The sequence below is a fragment of the Saccopteryx bilineata genome, chromosome 9 (genome assembly GCF_036850765.1).
Source record: "Saccopteryx bilineata isolate mSacBil1 chromosome 9, mSacBil1_pri_phased_curated, whole genome shotgun sequence".
NCBI lineage: Eukaryota > Metazoa > Chordata > Mammalia > Chiroptera > Emballonuridae > Saccopteryx > Saccopteryx bilineata.
Genome location: NC_089498.1, coordinates 65,117,693 through 65,140,996, shown reverse-complemented (window position 1 = coordinate 65,140,996; position 23,304 = coordinate 65,117,693). Strand labels below are relative to the sequence as shown.

The following is a 23,304-nucleotide window of genomic DNA, read 5'->3' as shown; positions in this document are numbered from 1 at the left end:
CCTGCTCAAACTGCTGTGCCAGTACTCAAGCTGGATGAGCCCACGCTCACGTCTGAGATCTCGGGGTTTCAAACCTGGGTCCTCTGTGTCCTAGTCTCATGTTCTATCCACTGTGCCACCACCTGGCCAGGTGCTAATAAATCCATTTAATTACAGATGTTACTAAAACAAACTATTTGTTTTTTAGTGTCCATCTGCATACATAAAGTTATATTTAAAAAGCACAATGTGGGCCTTTTCTGATTAGCATAATAAAACTGCAGTGTGAAATCTTCATTTAAAAGACACCTGTTGGAAACTTTTGGAAGGTAATGTAATATTTAAAATAAAACCACTCTTCTCAATCTATTCCTGTGACTTTTAAAAACCTTTTGAAGATATTTTTCATTTTAGCAGTAGAGACAGTCAGATTAAGGTTGGTTGAGGCCTTGGGCGCAGAAAAAAATATTGGGCCCATTACATTAGAAAAAAGTGTAAAGTTGGGGTTTTGTGGGGCCCTTCAGAAGTCGGGGCCCAGGGAATGTGCCCGATGCGCCCACCATTAAATCCGCCTCTGAGAAGAGATTGGATTTATGGTTTTTATTTTTTAGGAAATAAATCTATATTTATTCTAACAGCCAACAGAATTTCATATTTATGTAATTCAATGTTTTAAACTTTTATAGCTTTTGAAAAGAACTTCACCTTCTTATAATTCTATTACATTTCTTTTAAAAAATTTTTATTTATTGGTATTAAAGAGAGAAGGTCTGATACAATTCAATATTAAAAGTTTTTTGTAGCTTCTAAAAAGAACTTCACTTTTTCATAATTCTATTACATTAAAAATAGTTTTGTTGTTACTAGTTTTAGAGAGAGAGAGAAGATTTTTAGGGAGACAGAGACAGAAAAATCAATTTGTTGCTCCACTTATTTATGTATTCTCTGGTTGTTTTTTGCATGTACCCTGACTGAGGATTGAACTCACAACCTTGGTGTATCAGGACAATGCTCTAACCAAGTGAGCTATCTGGCTAGGGCTCTATTATATTTCTGATGTAACATCTCAAAAGCTTTATATTTTTTACTTAAAAAATTTTTTTTTTGAGAGAGAGACAGGAAGGGAGAGAGATAAATATTAGCTGGCAGTAGCTTCATTTTAGCTAACTGATTGCTTCCCATATATGCCTTGTGCGTGTGGGGGTGGAAGGTGGGGCATGAAAAGTGGGGTGTGAGGAGGGCTCAAACCTAGCTAGTGACCCCTTGCTCAAGCCAGCAACCTTGGGCTCAAGCCAGTAACTTTGGGCTTCTAGCCAGCGACCTTTGGGCTTTGATTCCAGTGAGTCGCTCAAGCTGCTGGTTCTGTGCTCAAGCTGGAGACCCCCATGTTCAAGCTGGCACGCCTGCACTCACACCAGACCAGCACTCCGGCTGGCCAACTCGCACTCCAGATGGCGGCCTGGGGGTTCAAACTGGGCCCCCAGTGTCCCAGGTTGACGTTCAATCCACTGTGCCACAACTGGTCAGGCACATCTCATGAGCTTTTAAAGTTAAATGAAGTTTTGGGAAAGATTTTATTTTTCTTACTTAGCTAAAATCTTCAGAAACAGAGATCCTTTCACAGTGTGATGGCAGTCTGGCTGACATCTGATTATTAGAGCTGTGGCTGGTAAAGCACTATATTCCTAAAATTACATAATGGAAAGAGGATATATATATATCTGAACATTCCAAAGGTAGATCCTGGAATCATGTAAAAGCGGAGATTTCTCTGCATAAATAATGGAACCTTTAGCTGAAAAGGAAAAAGACCTGGTATATCTCATATTATTAGAAAACATTCTATATTTAAATAAAAAAATTTAGGTAGTTTAAAATTTACTGTGAAATTAACACTGCTTGCCTAACCCCTTATTATTTTGTCAAAACTTTTTTCTACTTTTCTCCCTATTTTAGTGATTTCAAGTGTGTATCTGATTAAACTTGTTCAAGGGACCATCTCTTAGCCATTTTAGTTCTATTTTTTTAATATTTTTATTTCTGCTTTTTTACTGCTTTATTCAGCCTATTTTCATTACAAATTCCTTTAATTTCAATATTTTTCTTGTTTTATGAGTTGAATGCTTAATTTTTTCCTTGCTTTTTTAAAATAAAGGCTTATAAAGCTAATATACTCAAGAATCTAAACTAATACGCATTGTTGTCACTTAATTTTTTAATTCATCAAGTACTGTATATCATTTTTATATTTTCTCTTGTATTCAAGAGAAAATTTGTCCCTTTTTGAACTGATTGAGAATTTTCTTCAAAGTATTGCGCTTATGGTTTCTGAAAAGAGAGCGGAGGCAGAACGCTGGCTGCCTGTTAACACAGCTCTCCCGGCAGGGAGGGTGGTGGCAACTGAGTTTTTTGGATGCTGTAACTTTTATGATTTTTAAGCTGTTCCATCACTAGGGATTAGGGTGAAGGTGGCTAGGCCTCCCTCCAATTTATTACTTAACATTTCCTTTAATGGAAACAACGGTTTCTGTCCCTGTTTTTAAAAATCTATTTCCATTGGCACTACAGTTGGTAAAAATTTTCCTAGATATAAGCAAATGCCTGACTTTGCTTCGTAAGTTTAAACGTTACCGTGAGAATTTTTCCTTTGTGTTGGTTTTCCAAAATATTTGCATTGGAAGCTAGAAAAGGACAAGGCAGCTGTGGTTGGTCAGCTACATATTGGCATGAAAATTGTGGGAATGTTTCCAATTTACTTCATAAAGATAAAGTGGTACTATAATTCACATACTAAACTTTTAGAAGAAACTGTGTTAGGCATTCTTTTAAAACTCCCCAATTATATAACCTTATTCAAATCTAACACTTGTTTTCATGAACACTTCCTGAGATGTTCTTGAAGAAATGTGTTTAGAAAACATAAGGTAAGGCCTTGGCTGGTTTGGCTCTGTGGTAGAGCGTTGGCCAGGCATGTGGATGTCCCTGGTTTGATTCCCAGTCAGGGCACACAGGAGAAGCGACCATCTTTTTCTTCCACCTTCTCTCTCATTCTCTCTTCACCTCCTGCAGCCATGGTTGATTGGAGCGAGTTGGCCCCAGGCACTAAAGATGGTTCCGAGGAGCCTCCACCTCAGATGCTAAAAATAGCTCAGTTGTGAGCAATGGTCCCAGATGGGCAGACCATCAGTCCCAGACAGGGGTTGCTGGTGGAACCCAGTTGGGGCACATGCAGGAGTCTGTCTATCTCCCCTCCTCTTACTTGAAAAAGTAGGAAAAAAAGAAAAGGAAACATAAGGAAGTCCTGGCTCAATGGCTCAACTGGTTTGAGCATCATCCAAAACACAGAGGTTGCAGGTTCGATCCCTAATCAGAGCACATGCAGGAAGAGATCAATGTTCCTATCTCTCTCTCTCCATGCCTCTCTTGATAAAATCAATCAAAAAATTTTAAAAAAGAAAACATAACATAGGGTATATGTCACTTAATAATAATACCATAAATTATTTCAGCAGCAAAATTACATACTGATATGTATTACATATAAAATAAGTAAATTTGACACATCAAAAATTAAGTTTACAAATACTTATCACCTACTTTAAGTAAATATAAGTAGATTTACTTCATTAAAGAATAATCAACTGTCCCATTAAAGAATAACAAACTGTCTCAAGTGATTTTATTTAACAGTTCCAAGTGAAAATTGTGATTTTATCAAAACCTGATTTACAATTATAACTCAAGACAAGATACACATGTATTCACTGTATGTCAGTGAAGATCAAGATAAACTAAGTCTTACTTAATATCACAGTATAATTCAACCATAGTAATCCACTAACAAGGTCAATTTAGATATCTGGGTAAAATGGTAGACTAAATATACACATTTAATTGCATCCTTACCACAAATCACATTTAAACAACAGTAAAGTGATTTTTAAAAAAGACCCAAATTCTGAAGAACATAGAAAAGAAGAGAGCATCTAATTTTTGGAGACAGGAAGGAAGTGGATTACTCAATAACCGATATAGGAGGCCTGAGAAAACGGAATTATTAGTCAATAGTTGGAAAAACTGAGAAGCAACCCAACTTTCATTGCAAAGCTCTGAAAAAGCTCAAGAATTGGCACAATTCTTGGCAAAAAGGGCAAAAGTTATAGAGCATGGCTGTCAGTCTGTTTAGCGAGTGGGTAGGCCTTACGTGCCCTCCCACTTTAGCTATCTGGTGGTGCCCATGTTTTCCCTGGCAGAGCCCTGAGGCTTATTCTGTGGAAAGACTGAATCAGAGGTTCTTTGGATTTGCCTATCTCTGGCACAGTTTAGAGTAGGGTTACCAGGGATTAAGTGAATGTTACAGGGATTAAATTGAATACTGAGCGACCCTCCTGGGCAAACAACTGTGTTAGGCTTGCTCACTTGCACTTTGCATGATTAGGGTATGAGCACATGGCAGAGATGTGTCTGTGGCCTACATAAGGCTACAGGTACTTTTCCTCTGAGCACGGCTTGCTTGTTTGCTACTGCAAGGGGCCATTTTTGATTTGCCTGCTGCCATGAGAAGTGGTTTTCCCCTACCTGTTTACTCATCTACCAATTCAAGAATCTAATAAACAGGAATGGCCCAATGCTTTCTGGCTCTGCAATTCCTCTACTGTCTAGCCGAATCCAGTGTGAACCTTTCTGGCCTTGGCCACTGGCATTACATCTGGCACTGTGAGCAGGTTTTGGATCAGACTGGTATAAAGCCACCAGCACCCTGGCCATTCTTGAGCATATGGTTCCCTGTGGCTATCCTGTTGGGGACTGGGGTCTGGGTGTTTTTTACAGCTCTGTAGGAAGAAATAAAAAATGCTCTGCGAGAGGCTGCGCGAGGTCAAAATCTCCAGGAAGAGCTGCAGGCTGAGCAACAATAGCACGTGCTAACACAGTCACTGGAGAAAGAGCTGCAAATTCAAGAACTCCAGTTCAGGCTACAGGCTGAGAACAAATGACAGCTTGAACTGGAATGATTTCTGGAGAAAGAGGCTGACAGCTTTTGGGACCTTCAGTTTGAAATGCAGGCTGAACATCAATGGCTCCTGGAATTGAAATGGTCGCTTGAGGAGGAATTGTGGGTTTGAGAGATCCAGTTTGCACTAGAAACCAAATGCTGGCAGCAGTTGTTAGAGACACAACTGTGGGTTCAAAAGCTACAGTTTCAGCTTCAGTCCAAGAGCAGGCAGCCACAAGAGCCAAAGCCATCGCTGAAGTCAAAGCTGCATTTGTGCTGGTGAAGTGACTCTGTTGGCGGTAGCAGGCATTTCTGACTCCTCCTCTGAGGATGAGGAGGAGGTTTGGGCTGAAACTGCCATCAGCAGACTCAAAGCCCAGCCGGTGGTCACCAGAAGGTAAACAGTCAAAAGTGCCTCAGGGGCAGGCACAGCCCCTTCCACAAGTAGTTGAGCACTCTGTGGTCTGGCCTACACCCAGACAGAGTTGATGGAGTTGGGGCAAAATTCAGGCAGAAACCCATTGAACCCCTGGCAGCTTGGTTAATGTGGCTGTGGGACGTAAAGGTAAATGGCATCATGCTCTTCGGAACAGAGATGGAGAAATTAGCTGCCATTACTATGCACTCCTCTTTGAGGCAGCATCTTCAGACTGCCATGACAACCCAGGAAACAACATCCTATTAGAATAGGTGATGACTGCCATTTGTACACTGTGGCAAAATGCTGGAGGTTCCAAGGGCAGTGAGTCTGTGGCAGTCATATACTGAGCTGTAATACATCTTCTGGGAACTAGCTATGAAGAATGCTACTTTCAACCTGAGGTCCCATGGGCCAGATGAGGAAGTATTTACAGCAGGCATGAGGGACCTTACTCTCTGTAGTGCCTTGTCAACCCTTTTGGGGTCACTAGTGGCATTCTTGAGCCTCTATGTGGGGCAGTCTATTAACACTGTTACACAGATGGTGGCAAATTTGGGGGAGGTGGAGGCAGCACAAAATCATAGAGCTGGGAGGGTGTGCTATCCACCCCAACTAACTTACCTTAACATAGATGTGGGTAAGTATAATTGTGGCCAGGGCAGATAGGGAGTAATTAAATGGCAGGTCTAATAGAGTCCTGTTAGAGCTTTGGTGGCAGCTTAAGCCAGAACAGAGGTTCCAGCCACTGAAAAAGCAGAAAGCTGTGGCCCCAGAAGCTGCTGAGAAAATGGCTAGTGTTCATGCTGCATACCTGCAAGATTATAGCAGCTAAGATAAATGTCAGAGTGCACAAGCCTTGAATGTATTTGACCCCACCAGGCCTTGTGAACTTGGACCTCTGCTGGGTTTGGGTGGGGCTTGTGGCAATGGACAGAGTGCTTATGGAAAGGTGCTGAAGTCCATTTATCAAAAAGCTGTTTGGCTAGTTGCCTGTAATGGACCTTCACCTTGAGTGATTCGCACAGATAGCTGGGCTACCTATCATGGACTGATCATTGAGCAGTATAATGGACTCTTGAAGCAAGGACTGCAATAAGAGGAAGGTACTGCCTCCTTTGCTGGTGGGCATGCTGCTTGTGAACAGTATCAAAGACCCTGGTTGGGGGGGGCAGCACCTGTGGAGGTCCTTCTGCACTGCGCAATTGCTCCCGTCCAGGTGCAGAGACACATACAAAGTCACTTTCTTCAATGGACTTGGCCCGGGACTGTACAGGCCCCCCACCTAGGATGGGTGGTCTTGTTGGCACTGTGGTGTAGGGGGCAGAGGTGGCTTCTAGTTAACTCCCTGGGCAGCCAGCACCTGGCTACCTAAGATAGAAGTGTATTATTTCTTGAGTGCTCAGGGAGACATCACCATGAAGGGCACCTTTGTAATTATTGTCATTTTGGTAAAGCTTGTGCCGTTGCTGTAGTCCCTGTTTATGTAATGTACCTCACTCTGCACAGGGACCATCTCAGAAGAAAGGAGTGGAGTGTTGGGAAAACAGCTGTGTTAGGCTTGCTTGCTTGCACTTTGCATGATTACTGCGTGAACACGTGGCAGAGACACGTGTTTATTGCCTACATAAGGCCATAGGTACTTTCCCTCAGGGCTGGAATCACTTGCCCACCACTGTGAGGGGCTGTTTTGCTGTTAGTTAGCCTGCTGCTGTGAGAAGCAGTTTTCCCCTACCTGTTTGCTCCCCTGCCATTGGTACAATTTAATAAATGGAAATGATCCTATGCTTTCTGGCTCCACACTTCCTCTACCATTCTTCCAACTTCAACATGAACCTGCCTGGCCTCGGCCACCGGTATTATAGAATCTAACCCTTATTCTCCCACCAGAATGCAGCAACCAATTATCTTTCAGAATGGAAGTCTTCTCTGAAGCATATGACTGGCACAAGAGAAAATAATTACATATATACACACACACACATATGCACATACACATTGATCATTATCCAAGGAAATGGTTGTTATAAATTGAATTGTGTTTCCCAGAAAGATATGCTGAAGTCTGTTATGGACTGAATTGTGTTCCTCCTGATTCATATGTTGAAGCCCTAACTCCCAAGGTGACTGTATTTGGAGGTAGGGGCTTTAAGGAGGTGGTTAAAATTAAGTGAGATCATAAGGCTGAGGCTAAAATTCCAGAGAACTGGCATCCTTATAAGAAGAAGAAGAAATACCAGAGATCTCTCTCCTCATGAATGCAGAGAAAGGCCATGTGAGGATATAGAGAGAAGATGCTTGTCTATAAGGAAAAAGAGACCTCATCAAAAATTAACCCTGATCTGGGACTTCCAGCCTACAGAACTGTGAGAAAATATATTTGGGTTGTTCAAGCTACTGAGAGCATGGTATTTTATGGCCATGCAAGCAGACTAATAAAAAGTTCTAACCCCCAGTACCTCAGAATATGATTTCCTTTGGTCACAGGGACATTGAAGATGTAATTAGTTAAGATGTGGTCATACTGGGGTTCGGTGAGCCCTTAATCTAACGACTGGTGTTCTTAAAAGAACAGATAAGACTCAGAGGGCCCTGACTGGTGGCTCAGTGGATATAGTGTCAGCCCAGTGTATGGACATCTCAGGTTTGATTTCCAGTCAGGGCACACAGGAGAAGTGACCATCTGCTTCTCTCCTCCTCCCTCTCCCCCTTTCATAACTAGCACCTTGACTGATTCGAGCATAGTGCTGAGGATAGCTTGTTGGAGTGCATCAGCCTCAGGCACTAAAAATAGCTTGGTACTGGAGCATTGGCCCCAGATGGTGTTGCTGGGTGGATCTTGGTCGGGGAGCATGTTGGATTCTGCCTCACTATATTCCCTCTTCTCACCTTAAAAAAACAAACAAACAAAAAGAAAATAAGAAAGGACTTGCCATGGCCAGTGAGCTCAGTGATTGAGCACGGACTGGCCTGGCACGTGGATGTCCCAAGTTCAATTCCTGGTCAGGACACATAGTAAAAGCATCCATCTGCTTCTCCACCCCTTCCTCTCTCGCCTCTCTCTCTCTCTTTCTCTCTCTCTTCCCCTCCTGCAGCCATGGCTTGATTGGAGCAAGATGACCCTAGGCGCTGAGGATGGATCCATGGCCTCCACCTCAGGTGCTAAGAAGAGTTTGACTGTTGAGCAATGGAACAACACCCAGATTGAATAGTGATCCAACCCAAGTTACACTGTGATGACATACGAACAGGGAAAATGCATGTAGATAGTGTAGTGTTATACTGGATAACTACTCAATTATTTTTAATAGAATTAAGTCAACTGATGATGTCCATTTGAAAAATTGAGAAATAGCAACAGTATAAGCATGTTAATTAGATATAAAAATATATAAACTAAAGTATTCAGATAAAAGAGTTGAAAGTATATAGTTGCCTCTAGAGATAAGGGGAATATAGGGAACTGTTGTTTTCTATAACAAGCTTCGAAAAATGGTTTGATTTTAATACCATAAATACAATCTTGATAAAAATAAAAACTAAATTAAAAAAACATCAGATTGGGCCCTGGCCAGTTGGCTCGGTGGTAGAGCATTGATCCAGCATGTAGAAGTCCTGGGTTCAATTACCAGTCAGGGCACACAGTAGAGATGACTATCTGCTTCTCCTCCCCTCCCCACTTTCTCTCTCTCTTCTCCTCCAGCAGCCATGGCTTGATTGATTTGAGCACATCAGCCATGGGCACTGAGGATGGCTCTGTCGAGCCTCTGCCTCAGGCACTAAAATATATAGCTGGGTTGTAAGTGGCCCCAAATGAGGGTGGCTGGGTGGATCCTGTTCGGGTGCCTGCAGCATTCTGTCTCTCTATCTCCCTTCCTCTCACTTAAATTAAAAGTACATCAGATTGGAAAATAAACAGATAAGTGTATGACCCGAAAAAACTAATTTTAAAAAAATGTTAAAATCCCACCTTAATCAATGGGTTAATCTTTATAGTTCCTATATTATTAAACCCTTGAAGCAAATGAAAAATTTAAATCCAAAATATGAAAAGATTCCTGGGAAACACTTCTTGACAACAAAGAAAAGTTCTTCAGTGTATTTTCACCCCTTCCATCTCCACCTTAAGACTAATAAGCAACTTCAGATTTTACAATTGACAAGAACCAGATTGTGGTATGTTGATTCATGTTCATATCACTGAAATACTCAAGTCAAAAATTAGGTCACTTTTTAAACCCAAGTCAACAAGGTTTTAGAGGACTTTCTAGACCTTTAAAAGAGTAATCTACCAGAGTTCTCCCTGTTCTTTCTTCTTGCTCACAGTAAATCTCAGGACCAAATGTCTGATTTTGATTTTTATGTGCTGTTAGACAATCTTTTCATTGCCACTTGCTTCACAATTCTTAGAATAAAAACACTGGTTTCCTAGAAAAGGTGCAGCAATTACATACCACTTGGAACTAAATACTCTATTTTCAAGTCGTAAGATGGTATAAGCTTGAAAAAAATGTGCAAAACCATACTAATTCTTCAGTAAGTTTACATTTCAATTACTGCAAGATTCAAAGACTAAGTAGGCCATATCAGCCACACTATACAGGAAATTATAGCCTAGGAAAGCTCTCTTTTAAAAATAGGCAAAGGAAGAAAGGAAGGTTGCCAAAATACACAGCACTTTCCATGTATTTTGATTTGAACACAGCATCTGTTTTATCAGGTGCAATCTACTATTTGGAGGCTTACAGGGAATGGTCGTAGTTAGAGTGGAAAGAAGTAAATTAATAAAAAAAATATTTGTCCTCTAAAAATAATTTTAAAGTAGTTATCAGTGAAATTTAAAAAGTGGGCTTTGGGATAAACCAGATTGGGCTGTATGCTCCTTAATCCAGCAGACTCAAAGCTGAGAAACTAGACCAGGCCACTTTAGAAATGTACATGCTCTTGTAAACACAATTTAGTATTTGAAATAGTTTTAAAAGTCAAGTCTTCTTCTTTTTTCTTATTTATTCATTCAAAAAATACTGAGTACCTTGCCATATACCATGTACTGTTCTAGGTATGGGAACAGAGCAATTAACAAAACAACAAACTCTAAAGTGGAGAAGACAAACAAAATCAAATAAATAATACACTGCTCACAAAAAGTAGGGGAAGAGGGCATGTGCAGCTACTCCAGTACTTTCAGCCTTTTGTATAGCGCATTTTCACCACTGAAATAAAAGTTGGTTTTGCATCTCATTTACATAATCTTACAACTTTCTTTGACTTGTCATTTGCTTTTCTGATGTTCTTGTTTAATAAAAAAAATCAAATGCTTCCTTTTATCGCTTCATATTCATTTTGGAATATCCCTTAATTTTCGTGAGCAGTATATAATAGCAGAGAGTATAAGCTATCAAAAATAACAAAGAGCCTGGCTACGTGGTAGCAGCACAGTGGATAAAGCATTGGCTTGGGATGCTGAGGAACTTGAGGCTGGGACCAGAGATATGACCCCATGGTCTCTGGCTTGAGTCCAAAGTTTGCTGACTTGAGCCCAAGGTCACTGGCTTGAGCAAGGGGTCACTGGCTCAGCTGGAGCCCCCTCGTCAAAGTACATATGAGAAAGCAATCAATGAACAACTGAAGATGCTGCAACTACGAGTTGATGATTCTCGTATCTTCCTTCCTGTCTGTCTGTCTCTCTCTCTCTCTCTCTCTCTAAATATATATTGTTTATATATTTATAAACAAGGAAATTTGAAGAAGGTTAATTTTACTAAAGAACTGTAAGACAAAGCAAATTTGGATGGGATTAGCATACAGGAAAACTTTATGACAACAGTTTTGATAAAAATTATTATAATCAAAGGTTAAATTAAATAAGTTTAGGTGAAACTCAACAAGAAAATAATATTCAAAATTTTTGTCAGAAGTAAATTTAGGTTGGAAATACTTAAAGAATTGTCAAGACTTTACAGAACTTTCAAAATTTTCTAATTTCATTTTCAACTATTTTGATCACAGTTGATTTAGATGCATATGGGTCCTGCTCTAGAACTGGTTAAACTGCCTCACTGCCCTCCTTGGAAAATATCCATATAGTTGTGGTTCCTGAAGCTACTTTGGAATTAATCAGAAACACATTCACTGGCTGATTGTGAAAGCTATTTCAGCTTTTTTTCTGAAGCCTGGCTCCTCACCTATTTATCTTTTTTTTAAATTGAATTTATTGGGGTGATACTGGTTAACATAATTGTACAGGTTTCAGGTACCCAATTCTACAACCCAAGTCAAATCTTTGCCCATCACCATTTATCCGCTTTATACCTTCCTCCACTTCCTACCCCCCAGCGATCACCACCCTGTTGGTCCATGTCCCTGAGTTCTTTCCCCTTTTGTCCTTTCTTGCTCGACCCCTCCCCCTCCCCACCGATGGCCCCCTCTGCCACTGCCCCACAGCTGCCAGTCTGCTCTCTCTGTATGAATCTGTTTCTATTTTACTTGTAAGTTCATTAGATTCCACATTTGAGTGAAATCATATAGTATTTGTCTTTCTCTGACTGACTTATCATAATTGTCTCCAGGTCCATCCATGCTGCTGCAAAAGCTCACCTACTTTTCTAAAGGTGGCATGATAGAAGAGAAAGCATAAAATATTAGAAACAGAAGATATCTATTCCTTCTTTAATGATCCATGTGACCCTCAGCAAGTTAATTCACTCCTCTGAGCCTATAATATTGGAATATTTTCCCCACCTACTTTATAGAGTTGTAGTGAGGACCTGTGAGGCACTGTTGTATGCAAAGTAGTGTCCCCTCCCTCAGTGAGGTCCACGTCCTACCCTGAAATGTGTGAATGTTAGGTTATACGGTAAAGGAGAAATCAGGTTGCTGATGGAATTCAGATTGCTAATCAAGTGACCTTGAAATAGGAAGAGGATCCTGGCTTACTCAAGTGAGCCCACTGTAATCTCGAGGGTCCTTAAACGTAGAAGGAGGAGGCGAAGAGAGAACCAGAGAGATACAGTGTGAGAAAGACTCAGTCTAACATTTCTCACTTTGAAGGTGGACGACTAGAGTCATAATCCAAGGACTGTGAGCAGCCTGTATAAGCTAGAAAGGTAAGTCAACATTTCCCATTAGAATCTCCTGAAGGAATGCGGCCCTATGGATCCATTTCAGATTTCTGACCTATAGGACTGTAAGAAAATCAAGTTGTGTTAATTTAAGCCAGGAAGTGGTAATTTGTTAAGAAGCAACTGGAAACAATAACATACAAAAGTGTTTTGAAATTGGCAGGGAACTATGTAAAGGTAAGATGTAATTCTAATATGACATTGCAGCTTAGTCTTTCTAGCAGCCTTGATGCAATACAACTTGGTCACCAGGAAGTCTTCAGGGTTGTATTATACTTCTTTGTTAAAGGTATATGCCCTGCCTTTCCTGTTTCAATCAGTACTTGATTTAACTCTAATTTTATTTGTAAAGGAGCATTGATTACCATGTAATTATCAAACCAATTCCAACCACCTGCCTTTCTACTTCCGTAGTTTATCTTCAATTATGGGGAAGGGGGGGAGGGAGAGAGAGACAGAGAGGGGAGGGGAAGGAGGAGGAGGAATGGGACAGGCAACAACTCATTGTTCTACTTAGCTGTGTACCCACTGATTGGTTCTCATATGTGCCCTGACCAGAGCTTGAGCCAGTGCCCTTGGGAGCTGGATGCTACCCACAGGATCGAAACAGTAAGCTCTGCCTTCTGGGAGGATGCTCTATCCACTGCGACACCAGCCATGGTTTCTTATTGTTATTTTCTTACATTGTATTAGGGGATGATATTTGTACGCCTGCTGATAATACCCTCATATTATTTGAGCTTCTCATCTACACTTCATTTTCAATTTGTACTTAACTTTTTTCTCCAACAAAATCACCCAGATTTGTGAAGCAAGACAGGAGAATACCCTAAGCACAGACATACATTTACACAAAGATACACACGCAAAGCCACACCACTTATTTCATATCCTGGGTTTATAATACTTTATGGGTGAAATGGACCCAAATTGAGAAACATATCACCCTGTACTTCACTTGTACAGATAATTAGATTCAGAAAAAGATCTTGTTTAATAACGGTACCACAAACATTCCAAATAAGAAGGAATATACTGGCAAGTACACTTAAGTACTAGCCAGTAGGAGTGTAATACCATCTTAATTCATATTTTCATGGTGTTTAGAAATTAAGAACTCTTTATCTTTTAATAGAAAACTTCAATTAGATTAAAATATTACACAGCAGGAAAAAGTGTCATTTATAAATTAGTGCAAGACTGTGAGGTATTACTTTAAATTAAAAAAGAAAATTGATAGTACCATGGGGAGGGGGTGGCAGGGAGAGAAGTAAAGAGGAACAAATATACAGTGACGGAAAAGGATTTGACTTTGGGTGATGAGCACACAATAAAATCAACCGTTCAAATGCTATAGATATATTCGCCTGTAACCTATGTGCTCTTAGTGATCAATGTCACCCTATTAAACTAAATTTTAAATAAAAAATAAAAAATGATAATTTCATATCTACTGAATCCAGTAATAAAAATGTATGGGTTGTATTTCATGTTTTTGGGTTCTCATGTCATTTTAATAGTGATTAGTTTTTCACTTTATTTTACAAAATATTAGTCTATGACTTATTGGAAATTAAAAACAAAAATCAAAACTGGTCCTTTACCACAGGTAGCTTGAGATGTCCTGTTAATGGAATCCTGTTTCTAAAACGAATGTATGCCAGTACTATAAAACAATACTTAAAGCATTTCCTATAACATATATTAAAATATGTCTCTTCAAAAACATTTGTAGCCCTGGCTGGTTGGCTCAGCGGATAAAGTTTCGGCCTAGCATACAGACATCCAGGTTCAATTCCTGGTCAAGGCACACATGAAAAGTAAGTATCTGCTTCTCTTTCCCACCATCTCCCTCTTCTTTCTCTCTTCCCCCTCTCAAAGCCAGTGGCTTGACTGGTTCAAGCATTGGCCCTGGGCACTGAGGATAGCTTGGTTGATTCGAGCATTGGCCCCAGATGGGGGCTGCTAGGGTGGATCCTGAGCAGGCCGCAGGTGGGGGAGTCTACCTCTCTATCTCCCCTCCTCTCACTTAAAAAAAGTTTATATAATTACTTTAAATTACTAGGACTTAACGTGGTTCCATCTCTTAAGACTTCTTCACCAGTCCTAGATTTATGAGCTATATAATAAAGGACAGAAAAATTTCAGAGCTCAACTAAGCAATTTCTCTTCCTATACTAGATATAGTCTACCATTCTGATTGATTTGTATATATTCCACTTCAAAGATTAGTTTTATATAGAGGAGAAAAAACAACTATAAAAGTTCAATGAAATGGATTAGTTATAAAGGTTTCATATCCACCCTGAACAAATAGAATAAAGAATCACCATTTGATTGCTGACCATGTGATCAGTTGGATGACCAGGCTACCCGTACTAAGAACCATGGATATATAGCCTCAAAAACGGAAAACAGGTACTCACATCTTTGTACATGAATGTTTATAGTGACACTATTCATAATAGTCAAAAGGTATAAATAATCCAAATGTCTACCAATAAATGAATGGAGAAACAATGTTGTATATACATACAGTGGAATACTATTCAGCCACAAAAGGAATGAAATACTGATAAAAGCATGCTACTATGTGGATGGATTTTGAAAACAGGCTAAATGAAAGAAGCCAGACATAAAAGGTCCCATATGATTCCATTAATATGAAATATCCAGAATAGTTAAACCCATACAAACAAAAAGCAGACTGTGATTACAATGTCAGCAGTGATAAAGGATCTGCATATTTAAATCAATTAGAAAGTGACAGAACACCTATGAAAGAAGGAAATGGCTTTGGGGCTGAAGAGATATATTCTCAGGGTACCTATAAATTTATGACTAAAAAAACCAGACAATCCCTAACCTCTTATTATACTGGACTTTACGGACTACATGAGTAAGAGATATCCAATTACTCATCTGGAAATCATACTTATTTAAATGGTACATTGTTTTCAACACTCCACTTTGGAATTTTATTAAAAATTAGTTTAAAAAAAGACTAACGTCAGTACTTTGCATTTATATCACATTTTTTAACCCAAAAGATTATACCAGCTTCCAAAATGAGTTTTCTAGTCTTGTTTATAATGGGTACATTAAACTAAAATAATTACTCATAAAACTATACTTACATATTCCTTCACGTTTTTTGTTTTCACAGCTTTGTATGAATAATATGCAGGATACAGCATTCCAAACACCAGCCTAAAAGTAAAAAGTATGAGAAGACTAATCAAATAATGCTTTTAACAGCTCATGAAGAGATCACCTAACAAAAGCAGAAAGTACATGGGAAACACATGACAGTGTAAAACTTGTATGAAGGCAAATTTGTGTACAACTAAATCACTCAGAACAGCAAAAGGAAAATACCCTGTTTTTCTTACAAAAAAATAATTTCAATATTCCAGATATAGTTTCATAAAAAAAGTATTTAAAAAAACTTGCCATTTAAACATTTTTTTCTCATTACAAAAAAAATATTCTGTGGTTCCTTGAATAACATTTGGAAAATGTAGAAAACTGCAAAAAAAAAAAATTAAAAATCATGCTAACCCTACTAGTCAGATAACCATACACAAAACTTTATTGTATGCAAAATCCTACTTCTATCCACGTGTAGTATACCTTAAATATAACATGCACACACACCATCTGTGACAATGAAAAAGTGGTCCTTCATTTCTAATTACAGTGACAGTGTTAGGAAACAATACATGATATATTTATTATAATACACATTCAAATAATTCTATTTAAATATTTATAAAATGACTAAATCACAAATAGGACTTATTTTAATGCCATCTGTTAAGATTATTTCACCAAATCCCAGATCCAAGAGTTGTGTACATATATACATATAATGAAAGAACAGATGCAGAAATGGCATAACACAGACTATATATGGTTTACAAGTGCAGTTTCACATAATACATCATGGAATTTTTTGTCCTCAAGTATTATTCTATGTATTGTCCTTAACATCATCATTATATTCTACATTGTTTAAACAATCCCATATTTATCAGTGTTTGTTTAATCTCTAGGTTTTGACTATTGTATATAATACTGTGAAAAACATTTCTGTGGATATTGATTATTCACTTCCTGGTTGTGATGTTGCTTCAAAGAATACACACATTTTTACCTATTACTAAAATCCCCTCCAGAGAGGCAGTTCCACTTTATATTCCTCTACATTGTCAATCATGGGTATCATTACTTAAAAAAACGTTTACCAGTTAAATAAAAAAAATAAAATCTCATAGATGTTTTTTAGTGTGCATTTCTGAGCACCAGTAAGTATGAATTTCTTTTAAGTGTTAACTGGCCTTTTTGATACCTGGGTGTGAGCTATTTTGTCTACTTGTCTTTTTTCTTCTGTTTTTAAAAAAGAACCTTTTATTTTCAAATAGTTTCAAATTTTATAGAAAAGTTGAAAAGATAGCATAGTCCTCATATACTCTGCAACAAGTTTCCCCTATTACTAACATCTAGCATTAGTATTATAAACTAATATTAATTTTTATTAAAAGTCCATACTTTATTCAGACTTTTAGTTTTCACCTAGTATTATTTTTCCTGTCCCAAGATCTCATCCAGAATTGCATATTAAATTGTTTCTTGACTCCTTAGCTCCTCTTGACTGTAACAGTTTCTTAAGATGATTTATAAATTTTTTTATTTATTCATTTTTTAGAGAAAGAGAGAAATATTAATTTGTTGTTTCATTTATCCATGCATTCATTTGTTGATTCTTGTATGTGCCCTGTCCAGGGATCGTGCCCTGCCTGACCAGAGGCTGGGGGTGGGGGCGGGGGCCGCAACCACAACTGTGGTGTATTGGGTTGGTGCTCTAATGCTGAGCTCCCAGCCAGGGCTAGCCTTTGACAGTTTAAAGGAGTACTGGTCAAGTTAACTGTAGGAGGCCCCTGTACTGGAATTGGTCTCAGGTTGAAAGCAGCCTCATACTTAGTTCCCAGAGAACCTGCTGTAGCTCAGTATATGACTGCCATTGACTCACTGCCTCCGGCAACTCTTCAGCATTCATTCTGCCAGACCATTCGAATGTCAGCCATCACCAACTCTAACAGGGAATGTGTAATGCTGGTGGTTGAAGCCAGGCAGGTTCACATTCAATTTGAGCTGACAGTAGAGGAACTGTGGAGCTGGAAAGCATTGGGCCATTACTGACATATTGGCGACTCATAGCACAGGTGAGCAAATAAGCAAAGGAAAACCACTTTTCACAGTGGAGGGCAAAGGATCAGGAAAACTGCCCCTCACAGTGGCAGCTGAGGGAATCAGGTACCACACCTTGCAGTGGCAGGACAGCGATCTGGGAGAATCACCACCAAGGGAAAGCACCCACAGCTTTTCAGAGGGATACACATGTGGCTTTCTGCCATGAGCTCATGCACTAATCATGCGAAGTGCTTGCAGCTGGCTTACCAGTGAGTAAGCCTAACATAGCTGTATGGTTTCCTGGGTTGTCATGGCAATTCTCAAGATGCTGCCTCAGGGAGAAGTGCATAGTAATAGCGGTTAATTTCTCCATCTCTGTTCCGGAGAGCATGATGCCATCCACCTGTATGTCTCACAACTGCAGCAACTACACTGCCAGGGACTTGATGGGTTTCTGCCTGAATTTCACCCTTAACTCCATCAACTCTTTCTGGGTTGTAGGGCCGGACCACAGAGTGCTTAACTACTTGTGCAGGGGGCTGTGCCTGCCCCTGAGGCTCTTTTGGCTATTGTGTTTTTACCTTCTGGGTGACCACCTGCTGAGCTCTAAGTCTGCCAATGGCAGTTTCAGCTGAACCTCTTCCTTCTCAGAAGAGAAGTTGGAAATGCCTGCTACCACGGACTCAAAGCTACTCCACCAGCATGAATGCAGCTCTTTCTTCAGTGACCACTTTGGCTCTTGTGGCTGCCGGCTCTCGACCTGAAGCTGAAATGGAGCTCTTGAACCTGTAGTTGTTTCTCTAACAACTGCCAGTGCCAGCATTCAGCTTCTAGGGCAAACTGAAACTCTTGAACCCCCAATTCCTTTTCTAGAGACCGTTCCAGTTCCAGGCATTGTTGGTGTTCAACCTGCATTTCACACTGAAGCTCTTGCAAGCAGTTGGCCCCCTTCTGCAGTAACTGTTGCAGTTCAAGCCATTGTTGGTTCTCAGTCTCAAGCTCACACTGGAGATCTTAGACTCACTCAGGTAGCCTCTTGCACAGAGCTTTCAGTTTCTGCTCACTAGGTTATAAAAAACATTCAGCTCATGGTCCCCAACAGGGTAACCACAGGGAACTACAAGCTCAAGAATAGTCACTCCTCTGTTCCACCCTTCACAGGTGTTGGTGGCTCCACACCAGTCTGAACTGAATCCTACCGACTACGCCAGATATAATGCCTGTGGCTGGTGCCAGGCAGGTTCACAATGGATTCATGCAGATAGAGGAATTATGGAGCTGGAAAGCATTGGGCCATTCCATTTAATAGGTTCTTCCAACAACAGATGAGCAAACAGGCAGGGGAAAACCACTTCTCATGGCAGCAGGCAAATGAACAACAAAACGGCCCCATACAGTGGTAGGCAAACGATCCACTAAATACCACACCCTGAATGAAAGCACCTGCAGCCTTACATAGGCTAGGCATACGTGGCTCTGCCATATGCTCACACACTAATCATGCAAAGTGCAAGTGAGCAAGCCTATCACAGCTGTTTTCCCAATAATGCTTCTTGCCTGCAATGCCTTCCACCCTCATCTTTCCCTCTCTGCTTTTTTCCCTCCTTGCTTAATTCATTCACTCCCTCCAATCCAAAAGTCCTTCATAGACTTCTAACTTATTTTTTTGAACTTTAAAATTTGTCAGGATTAGTCATTTTGCCCATAGCATATTCTACTTTAGATCATTTTATGTATTTTTTAAAGGACATAACTGACTTCCAAAATAGGTACTTACAATAAGGATTTGGTTCTAGTTGACACTATGGATATAGGTGCTGTGCCTTTAATTTTTAACTTTTGTATTGAATAGAACCAGTCCAAAGAATAAACACAATATCCCTACTATCTAACTTTTGTAAGAGTAGAAAACAAAAATGTATTTCACTTGGAATATGGGGAAGATTAAATGTCTTACTGAATAGTGGGACCATTTTTAAGAACCCTCATTCTTAATATTATAACTTATTACTGCTGCATTGTGAATATTACTGAATATTACTAACATCTGTAATAACTTATAGTCTTTTTTTCTATTTATTTTCTTTAATATTGGATCCTACTGTAGATGTTTGTAATCTGGGTGGTCAGGCATAAAGCCAAAATATGAACACAGTGTATAAAATAAAAGTTTATTTTAGAAGGCCACCTACAAGATAAACTTAGGATTTATAAAGGGATTTATTTCCTACAAATAAAATGCACCTATAAATTTGAATATTGTTTCAGCTATAAAGGCAGGAAGAAATAGTTACTCATTTCCTCTTAGTCTTATTTTTGACTAATGAGGGAGAACTCTGCCAAAATACTCATAACACCCTTCCCTTCCATGAAGGTCAAGTTGCCTATATGAACACTGGCTATATCGAAAAACTTATACTACTTAAAAAAGAAAATAAAATTTAAGGGAATGTAGTACTGGAAATGGTCCTTGTATCATTTTTCATAAATGGAAAATACCTATTTTTGGAATTAGCTATTTTATAGACATATGTTCAGATACAATGCATGCTTCACCAAAACTGTTTAAGAGAATAATAAATAACATACTTAAAGGCAAATCTCAGAAGTCACTACTAAGAGCACTCTCAATATTAGAATGTCATTTAATCATAAGTTATAATAATTCCACAAAAAATTGATATTAGCTTCTTTTTGTAATTAAGAACCTAAAAACAGCTTTTACAATAGAATTTTTAGAAGATGTAGAAAGTATAAAAAAGTCAATATAAATAACTAGTAATTCCATTACTGAATGAACCATCTTTCTTTTTTGATAAAGGTTACTCCACACATATTTATGTATTAATTACAATTTTTACTGAACTTTTTGCAAGAGTGACATAATCTCTCAAATGCTTTAAAACATTTAAAAAAGCATTAATAGTTTAACAACACAACTGATCAAGAGTTAATTCACATTTAAACAAGTTAAAAGCACTATATCCAAAAATTTAAACTTTTTAAATCTATTTTTGTCATTCCTTTAAGAAAAAGTATTATGAAAAATGAAAATAGGTAGAAATGAATAGTATTACTATAATAAATCCCCCTAAACCTATCAATTACTTTAAGAATTATTAAGTGTCCATTCTTAACATTTTGGTACTATCTTTTCCAGTTTTAGAAAATGTTTCTAAAACATTATTTTAAAACATAGTTTAAAGACAATATTTTCAAAATATAAAATTTCATAACATAATGTAAGCATAAATATTTGACGTTTTAGAGCATGTAGATTTTTATCCTGCCCTTTCATTCAATGTTATAATTATTTTCTTGTATCTTTAAATGTTCTTTAAGAACATCATTTAACAACCAAATAGTGTAATATTCCCTCATATATACAAGTTATTCCAATAATTTCTGACATGTCTGCTATTGTAATGCTATGACAATCTTCCTATGATTACTAGTAACAATTTATCCACAATTTATATGAGGTAGAAAGAATATTAAGTACTTTCCATAATAAACTGCTCACAAAAATTAGGGAATATTTCAAAATGAATATGAAGCAATTAAAAAAAAGAAGCATTTGATTTTATTTTTATTAAACAGGAACATCAGAAAAGCAAATGACAAGTCAAAAAACGTTCGATGATGCAAGTGAGATGCAAACTCAATTATTGCGATTGAGCAGCAAGTGACATATTTGTGGGGGTGAACAGAAGCATGTCAAACTGGACGAGAGTGCCACACCTTGACTGTTCAGTAGGGTGTATGGTCACCCAAGACTGCCAAAACACATGGACAGCGATGGGGCACGGACATGTTCAGATTGTCCAGCAGTTCTTGTGGGATCCTCTGCCACTCTTGCTCCAGGGCAACTTCCAGCTTAAGAAGTGTTGTGGGAGGCATTTGCCAGATGTCTTCCCAGTGTATCCTAAGCATGTTCAATGGGATTCAGGTATGGAAAACATGAAGGCCAGTCCATGTGTTCGATTCCTGCCACCTGAAGCATGTTGTTGGCGAGATGCACACAGTGGGGCCTTGCACTATCACCCATGAAAAGCAAGTTGTTTCCAACTGCTCCAGCACAGGGTACCACTATAGGGTGCAGGACCCCATCTCGATTATCTGACAGCAGTCAATGATCTGTTTCTGATCACATGGATGTCGGTATGACTACCAATGCTAATGCCAGCCCACACCATGATTCCACCACCACCAAAGAACAAGAAAGGAGTCCCTTTCTCACATGAAACATGGATTCTCCTGTGTTCCTTGTTTATGCCAGATCAGGACACAATGATTGTCAGGCTGCAGACTGAACTTTGACTTGTCAGAGAAGAGGACAGTTGACCACTCATCATGGATCCAATGACGATGCTCATCAGTCCACCTTCTACGGGTTCTTTGGTGTTCAGCAGATAACGAAATGCATACCATCGGTAGCCGGGCATGCAGTCCAATACAGTGGAGCTGATTTCATATGGTCTGGGTGCATATCCATCATCTAGTGGCAGCAAGAAACTGTCCCCGCAGCTCTGTTGCATTCCTGCACCTGTTCCTTCTTGACAATAAGGTCAAGTAGCAGTCATCTCTTGCTGTTGTGGCAGAAGGGTGACCCTGCCTGCGTCTTCTTCGTACTGTGCCATTCTCTTGAAAGTGATTCCACAGTCTGCTAATCACGCTTTGGGATGTTCCAAGTGCTATTGCCACTGTCGTCTGTGTTTGACCACCCTCAAGAGGTCCTATGGCTCTCCAGGCTTTGCATTCAGGAAAATTGTGTTGCAGGGGCATTGCAAAGGCTGGGAAATTGAAGAATGTGCACTTTCATGATCAGGGAATGTGCAAATACTCCAGTACTTTCAGCCTTTTGTATAGTGCATTTTAACCAATGGTATTAAAAGTTGGTTTTGCATTCATTTGCATAATCGAACAAGTTTCTTTGACTTGTCCTTTGCTTTTCTGATGTTCTTGTTTAATAAAAAATAATCAAATGCTTTTTTTTATTGCTTCATATTCGTTTTAAAATATCCCCTAATTTTTGTGAGCAGTGTGTATGGAATTTTATGTGTGAGATTTATTTTGGAATTTAGTACAATTAAAAGCTTAGCTTTGAGAAAATGGTGCCCTTCTATCGGATTGCCGGAAAGCTTACAGGCAAAATCCGTTGTTCTATCATATCAAATATGGTGGGCCTTAAGATTGGCATATTTACCCTTGCATTTGCCAGTTTGATTATTTACTTTGATTACTATTTTTCTAGTCTTAAATCTGGTGGATTTTTTTATATTTTAACATATACATTTGACAAAAGTTTTCTCAAATAATTTCAAAGAATATGACAAAGTATAGATAGTTAAATGTAGTAGTCATTGCAGTCAAGCACAAAATTCAGCTCTAAGGCCCCAGAGAACCAAGAAAATAATTTTTTAGTTTAGGTAGCTGTAACTAGAAACTACCAGTAGTTCCCCAACTTTGCCACACATCAAAATTACCCAGCAAGCTTCTTCTTTAATACCATTCTTTTGTTGTTATTGTTGCTCATAAATTTAACAACAGAATAAGGTATAAAATGAAAAGTAAAATTATTCTCCTATTTTGAAACAATC

At 38.9% G+C, this 23,304-nt stretch overlaps 1 protein-coding gene across 1 annotated transcript in view; it reads right to left on the bottom strand.

Moving 5' to 3' along the window:
- The window catches only part of REEP3 (receptor accessory protein 3), a 122,239-nt gene that overhangs the window by 58,505 nt on the left and 40,430 nt on the right, over nt 1-23,304 (bottom strand). The window contains exon 2 of the mRNA XM_066242561.1: nt 15,649-15,721. Coding sequence (XP_066098658.1) covers nt 15,649-15,721 — 73 coding nt within the window. The remainder of the gene's footprint in view (nt 1-15,648; nt 15,722-23,304) is intronic.